The 25499-nt window shown below is 34.6% G+C and overlaps 1 protein-coding gene across 1 annotated transcript in view; it reads right to left on the reverse strand.

The window, feature by feature from the left end:
- LOC149424912 (uncharacterized) overlaps positions 1 to 25499 on the reverse strand; it is a 51069-nt gene that overhangs the window by 390 nt on the left and 25180 nt on the right. Inside the window, exons 2-11 of the mRNA XM_089646890.1 lie at positions 20589 to 20834; positions 17303 to 19402; positions 17087 to 17217; positions 16764 to 16982; positions 12448 to 12529; positions 6817 to 6873; positions 5948 to 6163; positions 4737 to 4954; positions 2176 to 2343; positions 3 to 152 (exon numbers count right to left, since the gene is read on the reverse strand). Coding sequence (XP_089503016.1) covers positions 3 to 152; positions 2176 to 2343; positions 4737 to 4954; positions 5948 to 6163; positions 6817 to 6873; positions 12448 to 12529; positions 16764 to 16982; positions 17087 to 17217; positions 17303 to 19402; positions 20589 to 20814 — 3567 coding nt within the window. The 5' untranslated portion in view covers positions 20815 to 20834. The remainder of the gene's footprint in view (positions 1 to 2; positions 153 to 2175; positions 2344 to 4736; positions 4955 to 5947; positions 6164 to 6816; positions 6874 to 12447; positions 12530 to 16763; positions 16983 to 17086; positions 17218 to 17302; positions 19403 to 20588; positions 20835 to 25499) is intronic.

The raw sequence follows: 25499 nt of genomic DNA on the forward strand, positions 1-25499 counted from the left end.
ACCAATAAGAATGCAGCCCCGATGACGAGGGCCTTTACTTTGGGTTCCGCCGCCATTGTAGGGAAAGTCACCTTCATGATGAAATTGGCAGCTGTTTCCTCCCACCTATGTGAGATTGTGCCTTGTTGTGTCATGGAATCTCCGCTAAGAATCTAAAAAAAAATGTTTTTTTTTATACTACTACTACTGTATTAGACGTTGGTGCATTTCAACCCATAAGATTGACATTCTTTCTGTACTACTACTGTGTTGGTGCATTTCAACCCATAAGATTGACATTCTTTCTGTACTACTACTGTGTTGGTGCATTTCAACCCATAAGATTGACATTCTTTCTGTACTATGTACTACTGTGTTGGTGCATTTCAACCCATAAGATTGACATTCTTTCTGTACTACTACTGTGTTGGTGCATTTCAACTCATAAGATTGACATTCTTTCTGTACTATGTACTACTGTGTTGGTGCATTTCAACCCATAAGATTGACATTCTTTCTGTACTACTACTGTGTTGGTGCATTTCAACCCATAAGATTGACATTATTTCTGTACTACTACTGTGTTGGTGCATTTCAACCCATAAGATTGACATTCTTTCTGTACTACTACTGTGTTGGTGCATTTCAACCCATAAGATTGACATTCTTTCTGTACTACTACTGTGTTGGTGCATTTCAACCCATAAGATTGACATTCTTTCTGTACTATGTGCTACTGTGTTGGTGCATTTCAACCCATAAGATTGACATTCTTTCTGTACTACTACTGTGTTGGTGCATTTCAACCCATAAGATTGACATTCTTTCTGTACTACTACTGTGTTGGTGCATTTCAACCCATAAGATTGACATTCTTTCTGTACTACTACTGTGTTGGTGCATTTCAACCCATAAGATTGACATTCTTTCTGTACTACTACTGTGTTGGTGCATTTCAACCCATAAGATTGACATTCTTTCTGTACTATGTGCTACTGTGTTGGTGCATTTCAACCCATAAGATTGACATTCTTTCTGTACTATGTGCTACTGTGTTGGTGCATTTCAACCCATAAGATTGACATTCTTTCTGTACTATGTGCTACTGTGTTGGTGCATTTCAACCCATAAGATTGACATTCTTTCTGTACTATGTGCTACTGTGTTGGTGCACCTCAACCCAGATGATTGACATTATTAAGTTACTACCAACACAACATTATTATAGAGCGATCACAATCCTCAAGTATTTTCCCGTGTGTTCTACGGCAGACTACAGAAATATGGTGAAGAAATCAAATAGATCCACCAAAGCCATTTCAAGCAATGTTTCAATTCTGAATGGTGATCTTACTGAGAGTATCTTCTACTCTGGAACATGCTGTAAATATACTCTATTTTATTTTAAATGTTTAATTTGTGAACCCAGATCAGTCAAATAAGATTTACGTGTGCATGTCAGGTTTTAAAACCGTGACTTCCGAATCTACTTTCATACGAGTCGTCGACTTGCAAAACCCGCTCTAGAATTATTCGGAAATTTGTAGATGTAACTAATTACTCTTAGGAACACTTAGAATATACATTTTATGTTAAATATCAACACAATTACACATTATACTTGTGATATTCAGCGAAAAATATTAATAATTAATTTATTTTTAAATTACTTTTTGTGAATGTATCAGACCCAGCAGAAATTTCCAAAGCGGGTTTTACAAGTCGACGTCTCATAAATTCCTATTATATATTATAAGTGTCATACTAAAGAAGAGTGAAGAAAAAAAACGCAAAACAGAGGCCACTTGTGGATGACGTCAAATTATGTCTTGGGGTATATCATTCACTGTGAAGAAGAAAGAAGTTACCACCCTAGTTATTCTTCTACAATTAAGGCAGGAAGCTATCTCTGAACAATATTTTGATATTGTAAACAATTCACTTATTATAGTTATTTCATTTTACTATCAGACTCCTGCCGCTCAACTTGTTTTTTTTTTTTTGATGGGAATGAGGCTGAGATACCATTTTCTGGAACGAGGAGAGATTGCCAGATCCAACGTGAACCATGGTGAAGTTTATTTTCGGTCAGGTTGTCGAATGTGTAAAATGACAAGCGTGTTGTATTTTAAAATGACTTCATGCTCATATTTTATTAATTTTTTTGTTTGTAATATTATGCTCTTGTAAACTTACTTTAAAATCAGCATCTAGTTTCCCACAACAGGGACTGATGGCTGGACCCTCGATTAGAAACAGAAGTTCATCATTATTATCCTTTATCAGGTAGAGAGGAGTGTTCATCGTCCAGACTTGGATAATTCGTCCCAGGTACTCTCCCGGTGGCGCAAGGACCTGCATTTCCTGTAACATCAAATATTTACAAAGTTTATAAAGTGGGGTAGATTTATAAAAAAAAATAATTGAGTACCGCATTAGAGTCCCAGATCCCAACCATCTGGAGCCAGTAAGACTGGCAGCCTCAATTGGGGTGTGTTGTGTTGTGAGGCTGAAGATAGTGGGGAGGGGAAGGATATGAGGCAGAGGAAGGTGAAAAATCTTATTATGGCTATTCAGATCTGATCACCAAACACTGCTAAAGCCATTTCAAGCAACTTTTCAATTCTGAATGGTGATCTTACACCAGGGCGATACCTACTGAAAGTAGGTAGTATTCTACTCGAACGTGCCGCAAATATATCCTATTTTGTTTGAAATGATTAATTGTGAAAATAACACCAAACAATCAATAAAATTTTATTATTGCTAGATAATAATAATTATTATTATAAACCTCATTTAAAGTCGAAATTTTCGTGCTTATCACAATTATTTTTTATAAATTTGATCTAATTACCTACCTACCTATTATACCCACAGGATTCCCTAAATGAGATAATATTTAAATAAACAAATAAATCAAATTCTTGATAAGATTATTAATGTTATTGCTTGTGAATTGTAATCAGTTAACATTGTCGGTATTAAACTAAATACAAAACTTTAAAAACTACAGGACTCAGACCAGAACAGGAATATTGAGGGATTGTTTCACCGTCTTCTTGATAGTTTATCCATAGGATAACATATATTTTCGATTCATATTTTACAATTATAATATTTTTGAGTGAAAACCTATCATTAGATATTATTTGTATTTTTATAAGTTGATTATTTAAGAATGTAAAAAATCTGTTGGTTTTCCCAAATAAACAAAACACAATGTATTTATTTATTTATAAAGTCCGAGTTTACTATTCGGTACTCGAACCTATATAGCGGATAAGTTAGCCGAGTTTTCTATCTATGCGAGTATTTATTTGTTTATTTTTAATATTCGTTAATCCTTCGACAAGCTATCAAGAGAATGGTAAAATACCCCTAGTTATTTTTGACTACTAAAAGGATATTTCCAAGGTAGTTGCTTCATTGCCCTAAAAATGTTAGACAAAAAAACTGCATATTTCATGACATTACATACGCCCACTATAAACTATATTTCGACGGCCGGCATAGTCCAGTGGTAACGCATTGGACTGCCATTCCGAAGGTCGCGAGTTCGAACCCGGCGTGCGCAAATAAATTTTTTATTTGATTAATTTGTGTTATTTCACAATTAATTAATTAAAATATAATATATAGTATATTTGCGGCACGTTCCAGAGTGGAAGATACTACCAGTATCGCCCTGGTGTAAGACCACCATTCAGAATTGAAACGTTGCTCCAAATGGCTTTAGCCGTGTTTAGTGACTAGATCTGAATAGCCAGGTACTTACTCACCTTCCTCTTTCCCTTCCCCACTTACCTTCAGCCTCACAACATCTCCCAATTGGGGATGCCATAGTGTCACTGGCTCCAGACGGGAGCAGTTGGGACTCTTGTGAGGTATTCACTATAAAAAAAAATTAAATAAACGTATTTCATGACACTACAGCCCACTATTGACATATTTCAAGACACTACAGCCCGCTATAAACATATTTCATTACACTAGAGCCTACTATATACATATTTCATGACACTACTGTCCACTATAAACTATATATGCGTGATAGTTCACATCTCACGAAGTTTATGAAATAACAAATACCTCCTATTCAAATGCCCAGGCGCTGACAGATACTCTAGCTACAGAATAGTAGTTTCTTAGAATTCACACGTTTGGATTTCGCTTCGTTTTTTTCATCAAACATTTCATATTTGGCTGCTATGTTATTAGTAGACATCGAATTATATGCATATTTGAGGTTTTTTGGTCATTAGTGCATATTTGAGCATTTTGAGTGTTCTTTTCCTCTGAAGTTTCGCTCGCCACCCCCCCTCGTAAAATAATTTTTCTCTGTCCGGTCCCATAAGACATTTTCCTTTTTTTATTGTCTACTTAAGGCATATATTTTGGCATTGAAACTGCATGTATTATTAGTGCATATGTTGGCATTGGTAGTGCATATTTTGCCATTTTGATAGTGTATAAAATTCGATGTCTAGTTATTAGAAATATTATTTTCAAAATAATAAAACAGAACAGCGACTAAATAAATAAACATCAAACATTTGAGAAATTAATTTTGAAATAGATTGGCGGCCATCTTGGCTGTCAGTTCGTAGGCTTATCATATTTATGCTTAATACCTACCCACATGTATTTAAATCTAAAATAAGGTTTGGTTTTAATCCAGTAATAAAAAAATCACGGAAACATTGTTTATTTCTGTTGCAAGTATTTATTGACCCTGCTGAATTCTTTGAACCCACCTGTAGCCTGCAAGGGAAGCAGCAACTTGAGAATGCCATGCGACGGTTGAGGGTGAGGGCCTCCTGCCTTGTGTGGTCCGCCATGCTGATGGTGCAGCCCCTTCTGGAGCCACACATCAGCCTTTGCAGTGCGCTGGACAGCTCGGTGGCCATGTACAAGGTTTCCCCGCCGGGAACCTTCATGATATAGCGGTTCTCTGACTCTAGCCTGGACATCACTGCAAACAAAGAGGAAAAACTTGTTTATCCCGGAAAATTTTTCACTTAATTTACAGATTTATTTTTGAATTGTTCTCCTTCACAAGGTTGAGGAAGATTGGTGGGGGTTACAGTGGGATGTCGAGGTTACCCAGTCAGTCAATGGCACCTCGAGTTACTTGATTCAGAACAGATCTGCAACTGGTGGAGGGGACATTCTTCTACGATGTGTTCTGTAATTTGTATTTGTCTACATTCACACAATTTAGAGTCTTTTAGATCCATCTCTCTCTTCTCGGCCGGAAGATCTGCAATAGACTTTTGGCCCCCTAATTTTGAGACAATCAATAATATTTAGGTATTTAGGACCGGTCGATGGCTGAATTGACGTCGCGTTTGGGTCCCACCCAGGCGTAGTGTGTTCAATTCCTCGGCTGACAAGTCCTCTCTCAGAACACAAGCAATATTTTCCGCTTACTGTGGTGGTAGTAGGAGATTTTCAAATATTGTCATTTTATTCGTAACCCGACAATTGCCGACAATGTTTGTATTTCTTTAAAAAAAAATAGTTCCATTTAAAAAAAAAAAACATTTGTCAAAGTAAGCCATAGACTATTATATTGTAGGCAGGTATCTTCTCAATTGCTTGTCAATAATGAATTCTTATATGATGTAGCAATTCAAAAGAGCCAAAAAGTAAAATAGCTATTCACGATCCTACTGCAGTATGAAGCGTACGAAAACGCCAGTAAAATCGAATAATTTTAAATAAAAGATTTGAATTTAATTTCACGAGTCCAAAGAGCCCAAGCGCGAGTTGAGCAATTCGGGTGCACTGGATTATTAGAACCCAGTTCAGTAAAAAAAGGAAATTTTACTAGTAGAAGCGACCCATGCTGTAGCCGACGCAACTGCGGTGTGAAATGTAGGAAACATGAATCAAATTCTAACGATTTGAATTATGACAGATCGCTGCAATCATATAAGTATTATTACTAAGATGGGATACTTACTATCTCCGAGCTCGACAGTCTGCTGTATGAGGATGCTGGCCACTCCGATGAGGAAGTCTAGACCATTGATGGGGATGAACTGGGAGCGGCTGGTGGACTGCCAGTCCACTGTAGAGACAGGAATGGCTTGTCGGGAACCAGGGAACTCGTCTGAATACAGATTACTCATTTGAAACTCTTCGGTATTAAGGGGGTAGTAGTCATTCAAGTGTCTACCTAAAACAACGAGCACAAATAATAATTATTTGTGCTCTCTCAAAAGTTGCAAAGACTTGAATATAGGTATTAATTATATCTTCACTGTGAATGTAGATACTTTCAACGAAAAAAAACTAAGGTTTTTAGAGAAAATGCTGCATTGTTTTGTCATGGACTTCCTTACAGGAGGATAATCGCTTGTTTCGAATAAAATCATGAATCAATAGAAAATGGTGGCGTGATATAAGTATATTTAAAATCGTGTTACCACCACTAAAACAAAGTTTAACGAAAAACATAAAATTATTTTATGTAGGTAATACAACAAATTCTTTGACGTCCAAAAGTAGATTTCGCGTTTTAAAATTTTTATGAAAAATTAAGTGCGTTAGAAAAGTTTTACATTAATTTATGTAGTGATAAATAGTATTTGTGATAGTTCTCCCCTAGAAAAGTTTAACATTTATTTATCTAGTGATAAATAGTATTTGTGGTAGGTAGGTAGATGTAAGTACCTGCTTAAGACGTAAACATTTTTCCGATGGTAACATTCTTCCTCCTGATAATAGTAATGACGTAACTTATTTTCTAAAAGAACCTTAATTATCTCGACATGAGTAATAATTATTGATGACATTATGACTATCTAATTACATGATTGTTTTTCTTACTTTGCAATATTTGTGGCTGTAATGTGATCGGCTGTCGGTGTACCGGCGACTCATTATCTGAAAACAAAAAATAAAGATAAATAACATTATATTGAATCCAACATTTCTGTTGTGTGTCACTATAACTCGGGTTCCAAAAAACATTGTATTGAATCCAACACTAGCTATATAAAAAACATTATATTGAATCCAACACTAGCTATATAAAAAACATTGTATTGAATCCAACACTAGCTATATAAAAAAACATTATATTGAATTCAACACTAGCTATATAAAAAAACATTGTATTGAATCCAACACTAGCTATATAAAAAAACATTGTATTGAATCCAACACTAGCTATATAAAAAACATTGTATTGAATGCAACACTAGCTATATAAAAAAACATTGTATTGAATCCAACACTAGCTACATAAAAAAAAACATTATATTGAATCCAACACTAGCTATATAAAAAAACATTGTATTGAATCCAACACTAGCTATATAAAAAACATTATATTGAATCCAACACTAGCTATATATAAAATTTTAAATAAAAATCATCATCATTAATCATCTAAAACACTAATTTCGGTTTTGTGTCTGTGATTGTAACTCTTGTTCGGATTTGAAGAATCGGGTTTGAAAATACCTTATTCTTCAAACCCGAACCAGAGTTAAAATCAATTTTCGGTTTTGTGTCTGTGATTGTAACTCTGGTTCGGGTTTGAAGAATAAGGTATTTTCAAGTTTTTTTTACTCTCGAAAAAAAATTACAATATTGAAGGATTTTATTTTTATGTTGGCGTATAATTTTCTATAAAGATTAAGTTATCTATAACGATTTAAAAATACCTCCAAAACGACATGTTCGTTTTTATTCGTGAATTCGGAGGAGTTGACGTCACGCCAGGCGACGTTGTTGACAACCATAATTAAATCACCCACTTGATAGCCGTCTTACCAGAAATTTTAATTTTCGATGCCATAATGACGTTGTTGCCAGTTGGAACTGTTTCGAACATTAACAATTACCCCATTCAGACAATAATCAGATATCGTGATTTTTGAAGGGTCTACATTTTTTAGTCTATATGCAATAATAATGTTCCGTGATTTTTCACTAAGAAAGACTAATATACTATTTTATATTTAATTATATTGATAGGTTATTATTTATATCTACGTCTAATTAATAATTTAAAAGACAGCAAAGGGCACGTAGCACGTACTTTTCAATCTTCCTTAAAGTTCAGTTGAGTTGTCGTTATTTTATACCCATGTATACATAGATAGATACAAACAGATATATTTTTGTATACCACCTCACTATGCTGAACCTTATCCGAGATGGCAGAAATTTAATCTAACTTTAATATCAGGAAATAAGAATTAAAAAAAAAAAATCAAATAGATTAATATAAATTAAAGAAATAAAAATTAGAAACAAATTAAAGAGAAGAAAGTAAACTAGAGAAATAGAAAAGAAATAAATAAGAATAAATTAGAAGAAAGGAGAAAGATGCAGGCGTGGATATTGTAATAATTTATAATCGAAATTTTTGATTAATCGAATGATCTATTAGCAATTCATCATTCGATTACAATTGCTCAGATTCATATGATACGGATAGCATACTTGACCGTTGTAATCGAGTTATCAATTTCGAAATAATTATTGACATTCTCCATTTTCTAAACCATCGATTCAAATAAATTTGTTATGAAATAAATGTTTAGATTTTTTTTAGTTTGTAGGTTAGGTCGGGTTAGCCTAGTCTTGTAGAATGTATTCTACAATACTGATTAAAAATATTTTGAAATTAATTCAAACAAAATCATCATCGAAGATGCGTCCTTTACCGAATTCGAAAGACCGCTCGATTATTAAATTATTACCGATACACTGCGTAGGTATAAGGTAAGTACCTACTTTATAGCCTGACGCACTTTGTAGGAAAGTGTTGGGAAAATCGACACAACCGACTACATCTGCACCGATATTGCATGTTTTCGTGAAAGATTGCCCAATATTTTAAAATATCTATGACGTCATTCGGATGGCTGGAAAAATAATGCTATAATTTTTCCAGCCAAGTTTCACACCTTTTTAGTCCTTTGACGTAAATGTTTGAGTTTATGAAAAAATTAACACATTATATCGGCTTATGATTGAAATTTAAGTAACAAGACAGATTTAAGACAATATTAGTGACCCTAAATCGAAAAATTGAAACAGAAAAATCAGAGAAGGATTTGGTTGCATCTCGGAATCGAACCAGGTCTTCTTTAGAACATCAAGGTCGAGGTAGTGATAGATTTTTCTATTTAAAATTTTCATTTGAGAGTCACTAATATTGTCTTCAATGATTAAAATATTACAATTAGAATTAATACAAAAGATATATTTAAATAAAATACCGGTTTTATTAGACCTTGACAAATTCAATCAGTTCAACAAGGAGTCGGTACTATATATTAAAATTTTTACGAGTCCGCCAAAGCTCTTAGATAGCTTGTCCCTAATTCATTGTGCCAAAGTGAGTAATACAAAATGAATTTTGTTTTGGAAGGCGGTAGGTGTCCTCTCTAAATACGTACATACCCGCAACTTATTTTACATAATATTTGCAAATTAAATTTAGAGTTTCGTAATAGTTGAGTAAGTTGCTCATACATCAGGGGTGGGGAACCGGCTGCCCGCGCAGGCTTTTTGGTGCTGATCACAAAAAAAACTAGGAATAGAAAAATTACTCTTAGAACTCGAGAACAGTTTTCCTTCACGTTGGTACATTTTTAAGATATTATTATAAAACTCAGAGAAAGGTATAACATAGCTGACATGTACATATGTAAGGACATATAGGACATACAATAAATAGTTCAAGAATCTCTTTTAAATATATTGTGAGGTCCCGGTGGCCCCAGCCAGAAGTCGATTTTTATGTTATTTTTTAATGTTAAATCCACAAAGGATGCCCCGATGGGAATAAGGTTCCTTAAGGCTTACTGTGTAATCTTCGGGGATGCTGTGAAAGTGGTACACGTTGAAGACACAGGACTCGAAAAATAAAGCATCAAATTTTCCATATGGCCCTTGCGTAAGAAGGGGCCGGCATAGGATCCAAAATCATATAGTTTTTCACTCTCTTCGTTCTCGTCACTTACTCCAGTTGGGGATATCGTAGTTCTAATTATTGAGGAATTGGGACTAATGTGCGGTATTCGTAATTATTTTTTATATCTAGGTATTAAGACAATCTACACAAATAAATAAAAAAACGTTTAATTTTTATTTGACCATTTCAAATGAAAAATAATATTTTGGGCTCCTTCGCGTATTAAACCTACTCTGTTCATGACCCCGAGCAACACCGGGTACATTTTTACTTGAATATTTTTAGTTTATTTTGAATACTTCCCGTAAGCTCTATAAATAAATTAAGCTGCCCCTCCTAGCTTGGAAGCCCCTGCTACCATTCTCGTGTTTAAAATGCAGTTATAAAATTCTAGTTGCTGATTATATGCTGTCAAGTTAAAGCCAGTAGGTATTGTGTTCAGAATATAACGATAAAGTTTGTGGATTCATCTGCTAACGCCTTTTGAAGGAAAACACTATCGTATTCGAAGTGCAATTATAAAATCCAAGACTAATAAACAGTTATAAAATTCTAGTTGCAGACTGTGTGGTGCAAAAATCGGAAGAAACCATTTTCATGTACTGGGTGTGGTTTTAATCAAAGTTCGGACCCGCAGAAAGATTCAATATAAAGTTAAAAGCTGTTTTATCTTCCGAGCGATGTGCTTAAATGCCAGTTACGGATTCATATCTATACTCAGTTGCGGATAATATATACCGAGAAGTCCCACACCTCCCTCAAACTTCAAACATCCAAATGGTCCCTGACGGTGAAAACGTTCCCCACCCCTGCTTTACATAGTGATAATATAATATGCTTGGAGCGAGGAATGTACGATTACTGTATATACATAACTAGATATTTCCATTGTTATTTTTGTTTGTTTTATATTATTTTTTATACCGGCTTAACTACTGCAAGTTGCTCGTCTTATGACGTCATTGCTTGTCAGCAGGAGATTAGTTCAACACTTATTATGTAATACAATAAACGTCGGCTAAAGAAGGAGTTAGCGCAACACGGCATAACACCCCAAAAACAAACAACAAAAATGCTTTTGGCCGTGAGAATCTAAAAACTTACCCAATAAACGTGCAAGTTGAAATTTTTTTGGGTACTCAAGTTTTTTTTTACATTAGCTCCACACAGGAAGTCTCGGGGAGAATAATTTCCATTTGGGCCTATGTAATCTTCGGGATGCTGTGTGGAGGGTTTTATAAGGAAATGAAGGAGACGAAGATCTGGGAAGAAAAAATATATGAAGGGAGCGTGGGAATCTGGGGATCCTACGGCAGAGATGTTGGATACCCAATGAATGGTTCCCTGGGCGGCGGTATCCACACCCGCTTCTCAGAGTGGAGATTTGTACCGGCTAACCTATTGCAAGATGTTTGTCTTATGATGTAATTGAAATGTTGGGATCTTTGTGGTCAAGTTGAAAAAATATAAAACATCAAAATAATATCGTAGATATAATAGGGAGAAAAGACAATACATAATAGCAATGCGGTATTTTCACTGGCGAAATTTTAAAATTTATTTTTATGTCGACGAATTTTGTACAGTAATTGAAAATAAAATTTGTGGTTTTGTGTTGTACATAAGTTCTTCACCCCCCACATAATAATATTATCATTTGACTGGTACAAGTCTAGAGCCAATGAAACTATAGCACCCTCAATTAGGGGATTTTAGAGGCAATGGACACGAAGAAAATGGATTGGGAAGTACCCGACTACTCAGATTTTATGAATGGTGGCCTCTCGGAACTGAGTCAGTAGCGCCTCGTGTTTTTAAGGGCTAAATGTGTTTTAGCCGTCCGCCTCTAGCACAAAAGAAAATCTCTAACGAATCACGAATTTCGATAAATTAATTTTCTCAATTAAACGATATAATTTATTTTTAATAAAAAAAACATTTCGCTTCTCAGCGTACTGAATCCGTTTACCATCGCCCAAAAGTGAAATAATCTCTATGCTTCGAAGCTTGTCACAGACTATGATACTTTATATCATGTGTTAGTGAGTATAAAATACCTCGTAGTTCGTACCCATAACAGCTTTGCATGTTTATTTATTCAAAGATACGATGTTTACACAAAGCAGTCAATAAATAAATACGAAACACAATGTGTCTGTATACATTTAAAGTTTTCACAGTCCTCCTCAATATTGTTACCTGTTCTGAAGCGACCTGTAGTTTAAAAACATTTTTTTGTTTGATTTTGCAGAGCATTATATAAATATATAGTTTCGTAGAATGAAATTTAACATTTCTCTGTCCGGAAGACGAATTCAAACTCTACGTCCGTACCTCTTCAAAGTTCTTAATGAGTAAGATTTTTTTACAATTTTCTTTTTTTTAATTCGAATTTTCCATGTTGTTTCATGTTGTAACGAAGTATAATGTAACGTTACGAGGTGGCAAAGAACAAAATGGTACAATAGCCCATCAATTTAATCAAATTGATAATATTGGTAACGTAACGAAAGAAATAAACTCACCATTAGAAGAGCCATAATTTAAGTAAATTTCGTCTGGAATGGCAAAATCACTGTTATTATTGAAGTCGTTTTGAGCCATTGTTTCGTATCACTATTCACATTTAGGTAAGTGGCCCTTTTCCACGTAGTTCACTCGACCTATTTGTCTCTTGTTTGCCAATTATCTTAATGGGTACTTTTTTATTTAACCTATGTTCGACGTTCGTCAATGTTTTGTCTTGATGTGATATTGTTAGTAATGCGATTATCTGCAGGAGTATTTTGTGTTATCGTGGCTTATCGCTTTACGTGATAACACATTTGAGATTAAATGCCCTACACCGAATATACCTGTGAAAATTGATCGGAAATTTAAAACAATATCTTGTTTATGCCCATTGATAAGAACATTCAGCATTGATGACTTCCTTGACTCCAGTGGTGTGCCGTGACTATTCTTGCTAGAATATTCCACTTTCAAGAAAGAGATTTCATTTTTCTTTCGAATTAAATTTTCCTATGAAAGTCTGAACTTATTGGACAAACATGGGCGGAAAACCCGTTTACAGTGACTGTCGATCATCTGTCGATGTTGCCTTCATGAGAACGGGTCGTTTCTCCAACTCAGAGAAAAATGATCTCTCGAAATTATTCGTAGTCTAGTTAAAAACGGGATTGCAGGTCTATAACGAATGAATTAATAGGTTTCCTGTTTAGTAAAACATATTTACTATCGAGATGTCGGAACACGTGTTCATAAAAAACCTAATATTTTCGCATTTCGTTTTTTCGTATATATATCAAATCAGGTGCATGAACACGTGTTCTGATATGTTAGGAATTTACTAAAAGTTTATCAGGAAACGGCCCGCTATCCCGTTCTGGATTACCAATAATTTGAAGAGATTCTTAATAAATTTGCAATACTCATTTTTCTCTGTGTGTCTTTACTCTGTACAGATAAATATATGTTCTATATGAATAAAGAGTATATCTATCCAGTTTATAAAACATAAACACAATGTACCTTCTGACTAAATTGATGTTTACATTATAACACTACGTTCAATGTGGCCTTAGGACGGAGTACCCTAGTAAGGACAATCCTTTTTGTGATCTACACACTAATAAAAGAATAAATATGCATTAAGATTTGTGAGGTGTAAAGCTTATTCAGTTTAGCCGTGAATTCGACCCCGTGCGCGTGTTTCCCTTTCCGTGTTCGATAGGAGACAGTTCTATAGTTTAGAAATAGAATAGGGTAACAAACCCGTGCGTGTTTCAAGGCAGAACTTCCGTACTGCCTCCTATTGAAAACAGAAAAGGTAATACGCGCACCGCACTTCTCTCATCTCATATTTTGTCCATATTTTTATTACGTTATAATTATTCTAATAATTAATAAAACATATAATAAAGAACTCTGTTAATAAAATTTTATTTAAAATAAATGCTTTCAGCAAATGAAACTCACGTTGGTTGATATATTTCAGCATTACTCCATTTATTTTTGAAATTAATAAATTGTGAAATTATAAGAAATTCGTAAGGATAAATACATATTAAGATTCACTTTATAAACAGTGTCTATCTAATATATATTATGTTGCAATCAATAATCCAACATTATTCGAGAATCACTACAATATTGTTGGTTCAATTTAAACATTAAAAATATGTTAAGAGTTAAAACTAAAAGAGAGATAAGGTGTTTTTGGATGTTATATTAACGAAAAAGTTTGGTATTGGCATTAAAATATGGGTTAATCTTTGGCGTTATAAGGAATGTGGCAATCTCGGTTTAGTGAATTAATAATACCTACAGATAATTGTACGACCGGTTAAAATGAATGCGATTTTATAAATATTTGTTTAGCAAAAATTTTGATATGGAAGACGAGTTATTAAATACATAGATAGATAAGTAGATTATATTTTATTTCTCAAAAATTAAATTTATAAACAAAACTATAAGCTATTTGTAAAATAGGATCCAGTTGATTTTTTTGGTAGACAAAGTGCATTAAAGTAAAGTTATTGAGTGCTTAACTTCAAAATTCGTTGCTTTTCTTGGACTTGCCTACATTGTTAGAAAATATGATTTCTCATCAAAGAACAAAATATGTTTCAGCGGGTATGGTGGATTTTGTTCAAAATGATATACGTTTTCTAATGTTGAAGATGCGAAAGGTTTTTTCGGATACTTTCAAATAAAAATTTAGGATTGTGGAGTCAATTCTTTTCCATTTAAACATTGTGAAGTCATTTCCAACTCATATCTATATTGGAGAGGATATTCGGGAAATGGTTTAAAAAACCTTCAATTTTCCAAAAAAATTTGAAAAAAATATTTTTAAAACTTTTAATCATTTTTATTTAATATTTCAATTCTATCTATGAATAAGTAAAGTATATATTTTTAGTAAAATAGTTTTATCTATGTAACATGTTATTTTTTTATATTAAAATTAATCTTTAAATACGATTTAAAATGCTGTCAATAGAAAATGAGCATCCAAATATATAAAAGAAATACAAAATATTTTCATTTTACAATAGAAAATTTAAAAAAAGTAACGCATTATGCAACAGTCAAAAGTTATTATTATTTAATATGTAAATACTAAGTTATTATCATCTTCTTAAGACTAGGGTTCTCGCAAAAATCAAATGAATTCAATCTCCGTATAGTTCCAATTATCCAAACAATATGACTAGAGATTTATTCACCGCCATCTTTATTTTTCAAGCCGTGCTATATACTTGGCGGGAACTAAAAATTTCAAACTAAATAAACCTATTTCCCAAGAAGGCAAAAAGTAGAAAAAAATTCCAGACTCGATTTTAAAGATTTCGAATGCAAATGTGAAGGCAGTAAATATTCATAACTTTTTTATTTTCAATTTACAGTCTAAAAAATAAATTGTATTTCGATATTTTATTTTAGTTTTTTCAAAATATCGCACGCCAAAGGTTTTACATCACCACCAACGTAATATAAAACTCAAAATATTACAGAAACGTCATAAAAAACGTAAAATAAATGGTTTCATTCATTCGCACGAACTCTGGCCGCTTTCAAAATTCATATTAAACCCATGGAACAAAGGGTCCATCGAAGTCCGAAAACAGTGCTCTTAAACTGTCAGTGCATTTCCTACAGCACGGCTTGAGAATTAAAGGTGGCGGTGATCTATTGGATGAGGTTCAGTTTATAGTCCGTTTTCTCATTGCATCTAATAATTATGAGTTGTTTCCAGCTCATTTCCACATTCCTTTTAACGTTTGAAGACTTTTGAATAATTGGATTTATACCGAATACAAAGTCGTGCTTTATGTGTTTAAATGCATAGTTTTGTTAGTTAATTAGTGCGCTAAAATTAATACTTCATGTTACTCTCTAATGACAAATGAAGGACGATTAAATGGTTTCAACACATTTAATGTTGAATATATATATATGCACCAAATAAGAATAAAAATATGTGGATGTAACAATTTATGTAAATAGTTAATACAATTTATTTTGGACATTTAAATATATAATATAACATACATTAAGTATGAATACCTAAGTTAAATATATAAAGTAAACAACACTTAAAAACATCGAGATAAATATATGTTACGCATTGATAATTTTTTTTTTTTTTTTTTTTAATTTTTTTTAATTTCATTGGTGTAACTTGTTTATAACAACAGATACCAATTATAGATGCAATAACGATAATTAAAATTATGTGACTAAAAAGCTAGTCAAAAATGACAAACATTAGCAAATCAAATGAAAATTTTCCAGTAGTAGCTACAAATCGTAAAGTTGTTATGACATGGTTTCCATTGTTCAGAGTTATTCTTATTCAGTTGGAGGAACCGGCTTGGTCTACGTGACGATTATTAGAAAAGGCTGAATTGAACTAGACAACTCGCAACACGCCCAGATTGCCTAGTACCAGTACCCACCCTTTAAACTTTCATAGCTTGGCGATGCCTAAGCAGAGATAATTTTAATATTCAATGCTATTCACTTTGAAAGTTTTCTTCCAACCATTTTATTCCGAGGAACTTTTATGGATGCAAAGTTCTTTGCTCGATTAAAAGACTTTTGAAATCACGCAATCGATAAGGGCGATAGAGATAGATAGATCGGCTCATTGGCTTAATAACGTAGGGTTCGCGACCAATCAAATCAGCAGCCGTGAGTCAGTCGCATTTGCATACTTCAAACTTAGAAAGCTACATGATTGCTTTCAAATGTCGAATTACACGTATCTTTCATATTCTTTCTTATGACCGTCACATAGAGCAAGCGAAGGGTTCTTGATTTGAATTTATCGTTTGAAGGGGTGCGGCCATCCGGAGTGGTTCTCTATGGCTTGGTAGAGGCAGCTGCCTCGCTCGCACTCGCCGTCCAGGTCGTCGGCCATGGAGTCGTGCTCCTCGCGCAGGGACATCAGGGCGGCGCGCGCGGCTTGCTGGCAGGGCGCGCGGCCACCGCACACGGAGTCAGCCTCGGATAAGAATATCAGGTCACAACCAGTTGGAGATGATGGACCCTGCAGTCAAGAAGAACATATTACCATCACAATATCCTACCTCAAACGCGGTTATGGTGCAAAATATATAATTGGATGCAGTACGAATATTCGAATCCACTCACGCAAAGGTAACATATTTGGTGAAGACTGCACAAGGAGAGGAACAGTTGTCCATGGTCTCCTGCCAGGATATCAACGCTGTGGCACCTCCTTACAATACTATCCAAAACTGGGCATTGTCCTCCTTCACTTCCTATAAAAAAATATTATTTTAGAATCGTTTCATTTTCAGGGATTGAAATAATAGCTTAAAGAAAGGTAAGTTTTTGAGTACTTACCCTCATTGTGTTGCGGTTTGTTTTTCATTCCACTCCCACCCATATAGCCTTCTGACATCGGCTCTATCGGTCCGTTGAGGAAATGTCCAGCTCCCTGCTCGCTTTCAAAATCAGCGTCGATCTTATCGCGAATCGCGTTTTCCACGGCTGACTTGGGAATATCTTCGATGTGAGAATCGCCGGAAGATTTCTTTTTCTTGTCATGTTCAGAGGTTCGTTTTTCCTTATCTTCATCGTATTCAATCGGTGGCATTTCTTTCATTGCATTTCTTTGAGCCTGCAGACTCATTTTGAATTCTTTGAGAGCCTTACGCATCTTTTCTAAGCTGTATGCAGCGGCAAGACGAGAAAGGATTTTTTCCTTATTCTCTTGTTCTTCCTTTGTGTCCAACCCATCATCTGTTCCAGAATATTGAAGTGCTTCATCAACAATAATACTTTCCATATTTTTAAGCTTGTTGTCCATATTATCTAGTTTGATTTGGTCCAGTTGCTTCGGTGTGCGCTTTGCCTCGAACGAGTTTTCTGGTCGGTCATTGATATTGATAGAATCTTCTAGTGGTTCTTCAAGTAAGTCAATACTGTTGGAAGAGTGTTCGTTCAAATGCTTTTTGGCATTCCTCAGATATAAGTTACGCAGATAATTCAAATCCATGTTGTTATTGACCGACTTCTTCTTCCTCTTATCGTAACCGAAGTAGTTCGACCAGTCGACAGATTTTTTCTTAAGGATGATGGGATGATCTACGGTCAGATGAGATTTTTCATCTTCTTTGAAGGTCATCTCTTTATGATCCTCATGCTCATGAGAATGGTCACTTCCTTCCTCGGGACCTCTCAGGAGGGGTGGTTTGTTTTCATGTTCATGGCGGGGATGGGGAAGGTCATGGTCTTCATGATTGTGCTCGTGGTCATGACCTTCTTCACCGGTTTGTTCGTCATCGTGCTCATGATCGTGTTCATGTTCATGTGTATGGTTTTCATGAGAATCATTGGAATGGTGGTGGGTAAGCACACTAACCATAGGTGGGTTAACTTCGTGAGAAGTTTCATCTGCAATTTGACTTCGCTTCACTGGCTTTTTAAAGATTTCCTCTTTTGCGTCATACTCCTTCTCGCCAAATATGCTACTTAATTCTTTGATGACTCTGGGATCCGTGCCAGAACTTCTAAATAGATTTTTTTTATCTCCCCGTAAATTTCTTTTCTCAAGAACTTGGTGGTTCAAAAATATTGGCTTAGAAAAACCGCTTCTCTTGGATACTGGAAATCTTTTTTCTTTAGCACTTTCGTAATCATAATTATTCTCGTCTTCGGGAATGTCATCACCGGACTGGGGATTATTCAATGGTTGAAGTGCAAGCATGTATTCTTCGCGAATATCTGCTGGACTGGAAACTGTTTCAAAAGGCGAATATCTTGGTGCTTGCTCTCTATTGAGCATCATCTTAGAAACATCCGGATCTTCCTCTTCATCAATTAATTTTTCATCCTTAATATTTTCAATAGTGGATGGGTCACTTTGCGAAATAAACTTAAGAGAGTAAAGGAAATCATTGGGCGTGTCACCATCATCGAGTCTTTGATTCGAACTTCTCTTCTTTTTGAAAGCAATTGGTCCCCACCCTCCTGAAGGTTGGTATTCACCAGGAACTTGGCGTTTGCGAATCTTAATATCCTTGTTGTAGATCCTTATTAAATCTTCAGGGGTTTCTTTGTAAGGTGTTTCAGCGTGGGTATATTTATATTTATCCCAAAGCTCTTTCAAAAGTTCTACATATTCAGCGTCTGATTCTAGTTGATTTTCTTCTCGTTGCTTTTCTTCTTCTTCTGCTAGATCATTAAAAAAAAGTTCTTTCAGATGGTCTGACTGCAAGCTGTGCTTTCCTCCTCTCTCCCTAAATGGAGACGATCGTTTGCGCTCCGTAAGACCCTTATGGTGTTCTTTCAATTGACCGCTGCGTTCACGGAATGCTGTTCCTTTGTAAGCATTCAAAGCCAATTCTTCAGATGGGTAATCCTCGTTGGGTTCAAAATATCCAAAGACGGCAGCTTTCCTAAGAGCTTGTTCGCGCTCAATTGGATCCATCGGTGGTTCATCTGCAACATCAAAATAAAATAAAAATTATTTTCAATTCATCAAGTTATTCAACAATCACGGGAAAGTAGCATAATGATGAGATGTAAGATTTCTTCTTCACACATGCATAATGAGATGTAACAAATCAAAAATCTTCAGTTGGTATCTGACATGGTTAAGTTTCCAACGGCCAATGGTAATGTTACTTGTCTTATTAAGATGTTTTATATGTATGTGTCTAGCTAACTTATTAATGAATTAAAGGTTAAACACTGAAACAATAGATCTCATTATGATCCTTAACCCGTTGTATTCCAGTTAACCCTCAGTAGTTTTGTTCAGTTTGCAATGTTTTCTATAAAGATCTTATTTTTTAATTTTCCGTAAAAACAAATACTGTTTTAGAAACAAGATAAAATTATCATTCCGGTGTTTGCAAATAAACATTACTATTTCTAAATAATAAAAATTTAGAAACAATATACGTTTTAGAAACAAGATAAAATTATCATTTCGGTGTATGCAAATAAACATTACCATTTCTAACATCAAACGATGACAAATATTATCAAAAACCATATTTTATTTTTAATTATTGTTTTACTCCAATCGTAAAAAAATATAAAAGAGTAATCTATATTTCGAATAACACATTCGTTTTGTTTAGGGAATTTTTAAGGAAACTGTAACTTCAATTTTATCTTGTTCATATAATAAAAAAAGAATTTTTAAAGTTAATCCGATTGTTACCATAGCGATGCGAAATATGTATTACAAAATATAACTTACCAGATAATGTGTTTATATATTTATAAAAATGGTATATATATATCCTCTGTAGTTTCCCCAAAATAGCTAATTATATCCCGAAATTGTATTTTTTTTATTTAATGTAATATGATGAAGACATTCGAAAACAGTATTGAATTGTATTATATTTTCAAACTAAAAAGTGTCAATAAAAATAAGTTACAATAAAAATAAGTTATGTGAGGCTTTCCTACAAATAAACATGCAAATGGCATTTGACACGGTTTGCGACGCGCTTTTTCACTATTTTTTTCAATAATGAATCAATGTTTGCAAGTGACAAAACGAAAAGTAAAATATTTAGATATATTATTTTCTTGCCAAGTGAATAACATTTATTTTAGTACGTAGGAACATTTTTTAAGGTTCAAACTACTAGTAAAGACAACGACCTACCTGCTTGGTATTCCCCCCTGGACGCTAGGTATTCGAGGGCTCTCTCAGGATACTGGAAGGAGGCGAGGGGGTAGACGGGGCCGGGCGGGGCTCGGCGGCGCCTTTCCAGGGCTCGCAGGGCTCCGCGCAGGGAGCCGCGGGGGCCCCCAGGGCCGCCGCCCAGGGCAGGCAGCGCAAGCGCCAGCGCTATTAGCGCCAGCAGTAACAGTCGCTGCACGCGCAGCATTCTGATTTTTCGCAGGCCTTCTGCAAAATTTCAAGAAAATATGATATATGAAATATGAGTCGAAAAAAATAATATTCATTATCAATAAAACAGAAACGATAATAGAAATTAATGCGTATCCAATATAAGTGTTGAAAAATCAGTAAACTTCAACAGAAACATCGAAGCCAAAGAAATTGTGTCCATGGACAATCATTAAGTTACCTCCGAAGTTAGCTATAAGTAAATCTTTCATGTGCAAAAAGTTATAGTATATTTGTAACGCCTTCCCGAATGGAAGATACTTTCAGTATCGCCACTACCATTAAGAATTAATTCATAATACCACTGTTTTGTATACATAATTTATAATGCCCACGCACAGGCTTCGCCTTTGTGGTTTTTTTTTGTTACTGTCTTATATTTTGTATAATTGTATGTATCAAAAAGTTTTGCCGATTAAAAAAAAATATTGAATGTAACTTGTGATAGCTTAGCCATTTTTGGTGATCAGATCTGAATAGCCAGGTACTCTAGTATCTCAATTCCCAATCTTTTATTATCACATGATCTTTGTCGCCATGACATTAGTCTTTTTTATATTTTATTTTGCTATTAAGTTATTCCTTACTACCCATTAAATATGACCTTAGTGATAAACGAAACAATTAAGTAATTTTTTTTAAAGATAAACTATTTAAACACTTTTTAATTACATTTCTTTGTGAATATCTGCGATATTGATAATGAAAATGGTTTTTGGGTTTTGTTTGTTTTCATTAATTGGTAATTAAAAACATGTTTTGGTATTTTTATTATAAAGGTTAAATTTTCAATAGAATATCTTGTTCAAAAACAAAACATGCTCTCTTATTGGTTAAATTCGTGTTACAGAATAACTTTTCAACATGGCTTCGAAAATAAAGAAACCGTTATTAATATTAAAAAAATGGCACGATTCGAATCGTGTTTTTGCTCAAACAAATATATATTTTAAAGATTTTTGAAAGATAAAAAACATAGAATTTTAATAATGGATTAATAATAAGAAATTACGAATTATATGTCACAAAACTGTTTATTAATTTGTTTCAATTTTGTACGAATGTAAGTGCTCAAGTGTGTGCTAGATATATTTCGTATTTCGAAAACAACTAAAGTGAAGTTAGAATAGGCGTTATACTCTCCAAACTAGAGGTGGTGGACGATATTTTCAGAGACCAAAAAATCCATATCCTTACTGTCACAGAAACTTGGCACGAGAGCAGTGATTCGTACTCAATTAAGACACTCCGAGCTTTAGGGTATGTGGTTCTTGAAGAAGCCCGACCTAGTAGGGACCTACCATCAAACAATATCTCACACGTGAATCACGGGGGTGTCGCGATAATAGCCCGACCAGGATTACGTCTAAACAAAGTAGCTCTCGGTACATTTAACACGTTTGAGTATATTGGATGCAGGGTTTCTTCTTCAGGAACGTCGTTCATGTTGTGCACCCTTTATAGGCCCGGATCGAAACCAATCTCTGTCGAATTTTATAATGAGTTTTCACAGTTTTTGGAAGTTTCAGTCGGACTCTCCGACACACTCATTATTACAGGCGACATTAATATTCGTCTCGAGCGCGTGACATCACCAAACACTGTTAAATTCTTAGATCTATTAGCCAGCTTTGGATGCCACCAATGGGTCGACGTCCCAACTCATGATGCTGGTGGTACATTAGATGTACTAATTTCAAAGAACAGTGATCCACCGCTTTCAGCAGATATTCGTGATATAGGACTGTCAGACCATTGGCTTGTTTGCACTGATATTGATTTTAACCCGCCTAAAGTACCATATACAACAATTGTATCAAGGGAATGGCGTAAATTTAGCTTTAGTGATTTTCTGGAAGAGTTACAGACCTCTCTCTTATCTACACCCAATGTTTGGGAAACAAAGACCCCTACCGAACTTGTCAAGACATATAATAAGACACTTTCATGTCTGTTAAATAAATATGCCCCGACCTCATCAAAAACACGGAAAGTTCGAAAGTTTGACGGCTGGTTTGACGATGAATGTCGAAACCAGAAGAGACTTATGCGGAAATTAGAGAGGACCTATAGGAAAAACTCTTATGTAACTACAAGAGACGAGTGGATCCTTGCTCAAAAACAGTATACGAGTAAAATAAATTCCAAAAGAAAGAAAAAAAGAAAAGAAGAAAAGAGTATTGGAAAGAAAAGATTAACTCTGAGCGAACCAACCCGCGACGTCTTTGGAACTCAATAAAGACTGTAATTTCCGAAGTCACTGTTCCAACGAAAATAGATATTACCCCGGAAGCTTTCTCAATTTTTTTTCGGGAAAAAATTGAATCCATTCGTGCTTCCGCATCTCACGCCCCTCCGCCAATATTCACTTTATATTCTAAAGGAACTTTGTCTTCCTTCAAACCCACAACGCTGGAAGAAGTAATAAAAATTATTTCAAGCTCGCCTAATAAACAGTGCAGTGTTGATCCTATACCGACATGGTTATTAAAACAATGTTCTAGCTCCATTCCTAGTTCACGTTTTCAATAAATCACTTAGCACGGGTGACTTTCCTGAACCACTCAAGTCAGCTGTAGTAATACCAATCCTGAAAAATACACAACTAGACGCCGATAACTTAGGTAATTATCGACCCGTTTCAAACTTACAATTTATTTAAAAAAATCCTGGAGAAAATTGCTGCCGCACAAATAACCAGTCACTTGAATTTAAATAAATTATTCGCAAAACGTCAATCTGCGTACAGAAAGTTCCACTCAACTGAAACCGGACTACTTCGTATGCTATCAGACATAACTCTGGCCGTAGAGTCAGGTAAGTTATCACTTATCTCACTCCTAGACATGAGTGCAGCGTTTGACACGATTGATCATGAATTCCTCATTAGGAGATTAGAGGAAACATTTGGTTTGAATTCCGACAGCAAAAATTGGCTGGTATCCTATTTATCCAATCGCACAGTGGGCTGAAAATCGCCTTTCATAGACATAGAGACTTGAATTTTCAAGGGTATTTTTTTTGGCTAGAAATGGATTCTGCTGATCATTACTATGCTATAAAATGTCGTACGAAGCAATTGCGTGTACAAATGAAGGAGTTATAATTTTTTTAAGAAAAATTTGAATGGCGCTGACATTAAAAATGAGGCCATCTCTGGAATCATAAGGTTGGCCGTTCTATCCTTACACACAGATAATACTACTATTTATTTGTATTTTTTTGACATACTTCATATTGTGGCGCAAGGTGCGATTTTTTTTTTTAAATCCTCAAAGTTGAAAAAAACCCTTTTTAATGTTGATGATTCATTTTAATTATGATATCTATGATGATAAATATGATATATTGTGATATCCTTGATATTAGTGTATGAGCTCACTTATAGATGGTACTAGAATAGTCTATTAGGTTATACATAGATTGCGTTAGATGTCTAGTATTGTAGATATTGAAGGGATAATAAATAAGGTGGGAACCTTATTCGAAGTTCGGGGTCCATATTATTTTAACCGCCTACTAATTCAGATATCAGAGATATTGTCTATCACATTAAAAGCCCAAGTGTTTTGTTGAAGCCGGAGTTTTATTTAAAAAAGACATTTAGTGAGAAATTCCTGATACACAACAGTAATATAAATACAGTGGAATATACTTCACGCGAGTAAAGATTATTCGTTTCTAGGCACATGTAATAGAAGTGGAACCGTGTGCGGTATTTATATTTCATACAATCTATGCTGATCTAGTTTATTATTAATCCCAGATTAAGTTTACTCATTTCGCAAGGTAGGTATACATTAAAGCATTTAAATGCATCCTCGTCTCTTACGTTCAGCAATGCCAAAAGTTTATTTCCATTCATCGTTTCCATCGCAATGTGGATATTAAATTCCAGTCACCATGGATATAACGTGACCTACAATAGAATGCGAAGCACAAGCGTCTAAGAATTTCTGAAAAACAAGGTCGGTTCATAGACGAAAAACAATAAAATCGTCACCCATGTAAATAGATTAATTATCTTATAAGTATGTACTACTGAATACTGATTTTATTACGAGCTTTTCTAGGATTCTAGATTACAGCAAAAGCTTCGTATTAAAGCTTTGTAACGGAATAGAATTGTGTTGGAATGCTCCACTGATGTATTGTATTGTATTGAACACTCGGCTTTTGTATTCTATTGGGCGTTGTCAATTTGATTGGTGACGGATTGGGCCATCGCTAATTTTAGATGAGCTTTGAGGCTGTCAGTACTAAAATAAATCTTGATAATTTGATGGAGCGAATAGAGCGGTTAAATTAATTAAGTTAAGTAAAGATTAGACTCTATTCAAGAGGGATTTTGTGAGATTCCCAAGTGGAAATCTCTTTTCATTTGGCAATATCTCTTAAATATATTATACGAGAATAAGAGTATGTTTTCATCTTCTAATTGGATTTCGGAATCAGAAAAAATACAAATAATTTCGTTATCTAGATAATATCAAGTAATTGCAAAAAACTTTATAGACCATGTGTATGGTATGACTTGGGAAATGGTGGGTTTTCTTTTTTATCCCGCTTTATTGATCTGAACCGGGTGAAGTTTTGTAGGTCATCGATGACGATTCAGAAAAAAAGCCATCGAAATGATTCAATAATTTTAAACTTTAATGA

This window comes from Hesperophylax consimilis, chromosome 3, assembly GCF_061612785.1.
Source record: "Hesperophylax consimilis isolate HC1 chromosome 3, BYU_Hcon_1.0, whole genome shotgun sequence".
Classification (NCBI taxonomy): domain Eukaryota; kingdom Metazoa; phylum Arthropoda; class Insecta; order Trichoptera; family Limnephilidae; genus Hesperophylax; species Hesperophylax consimilis.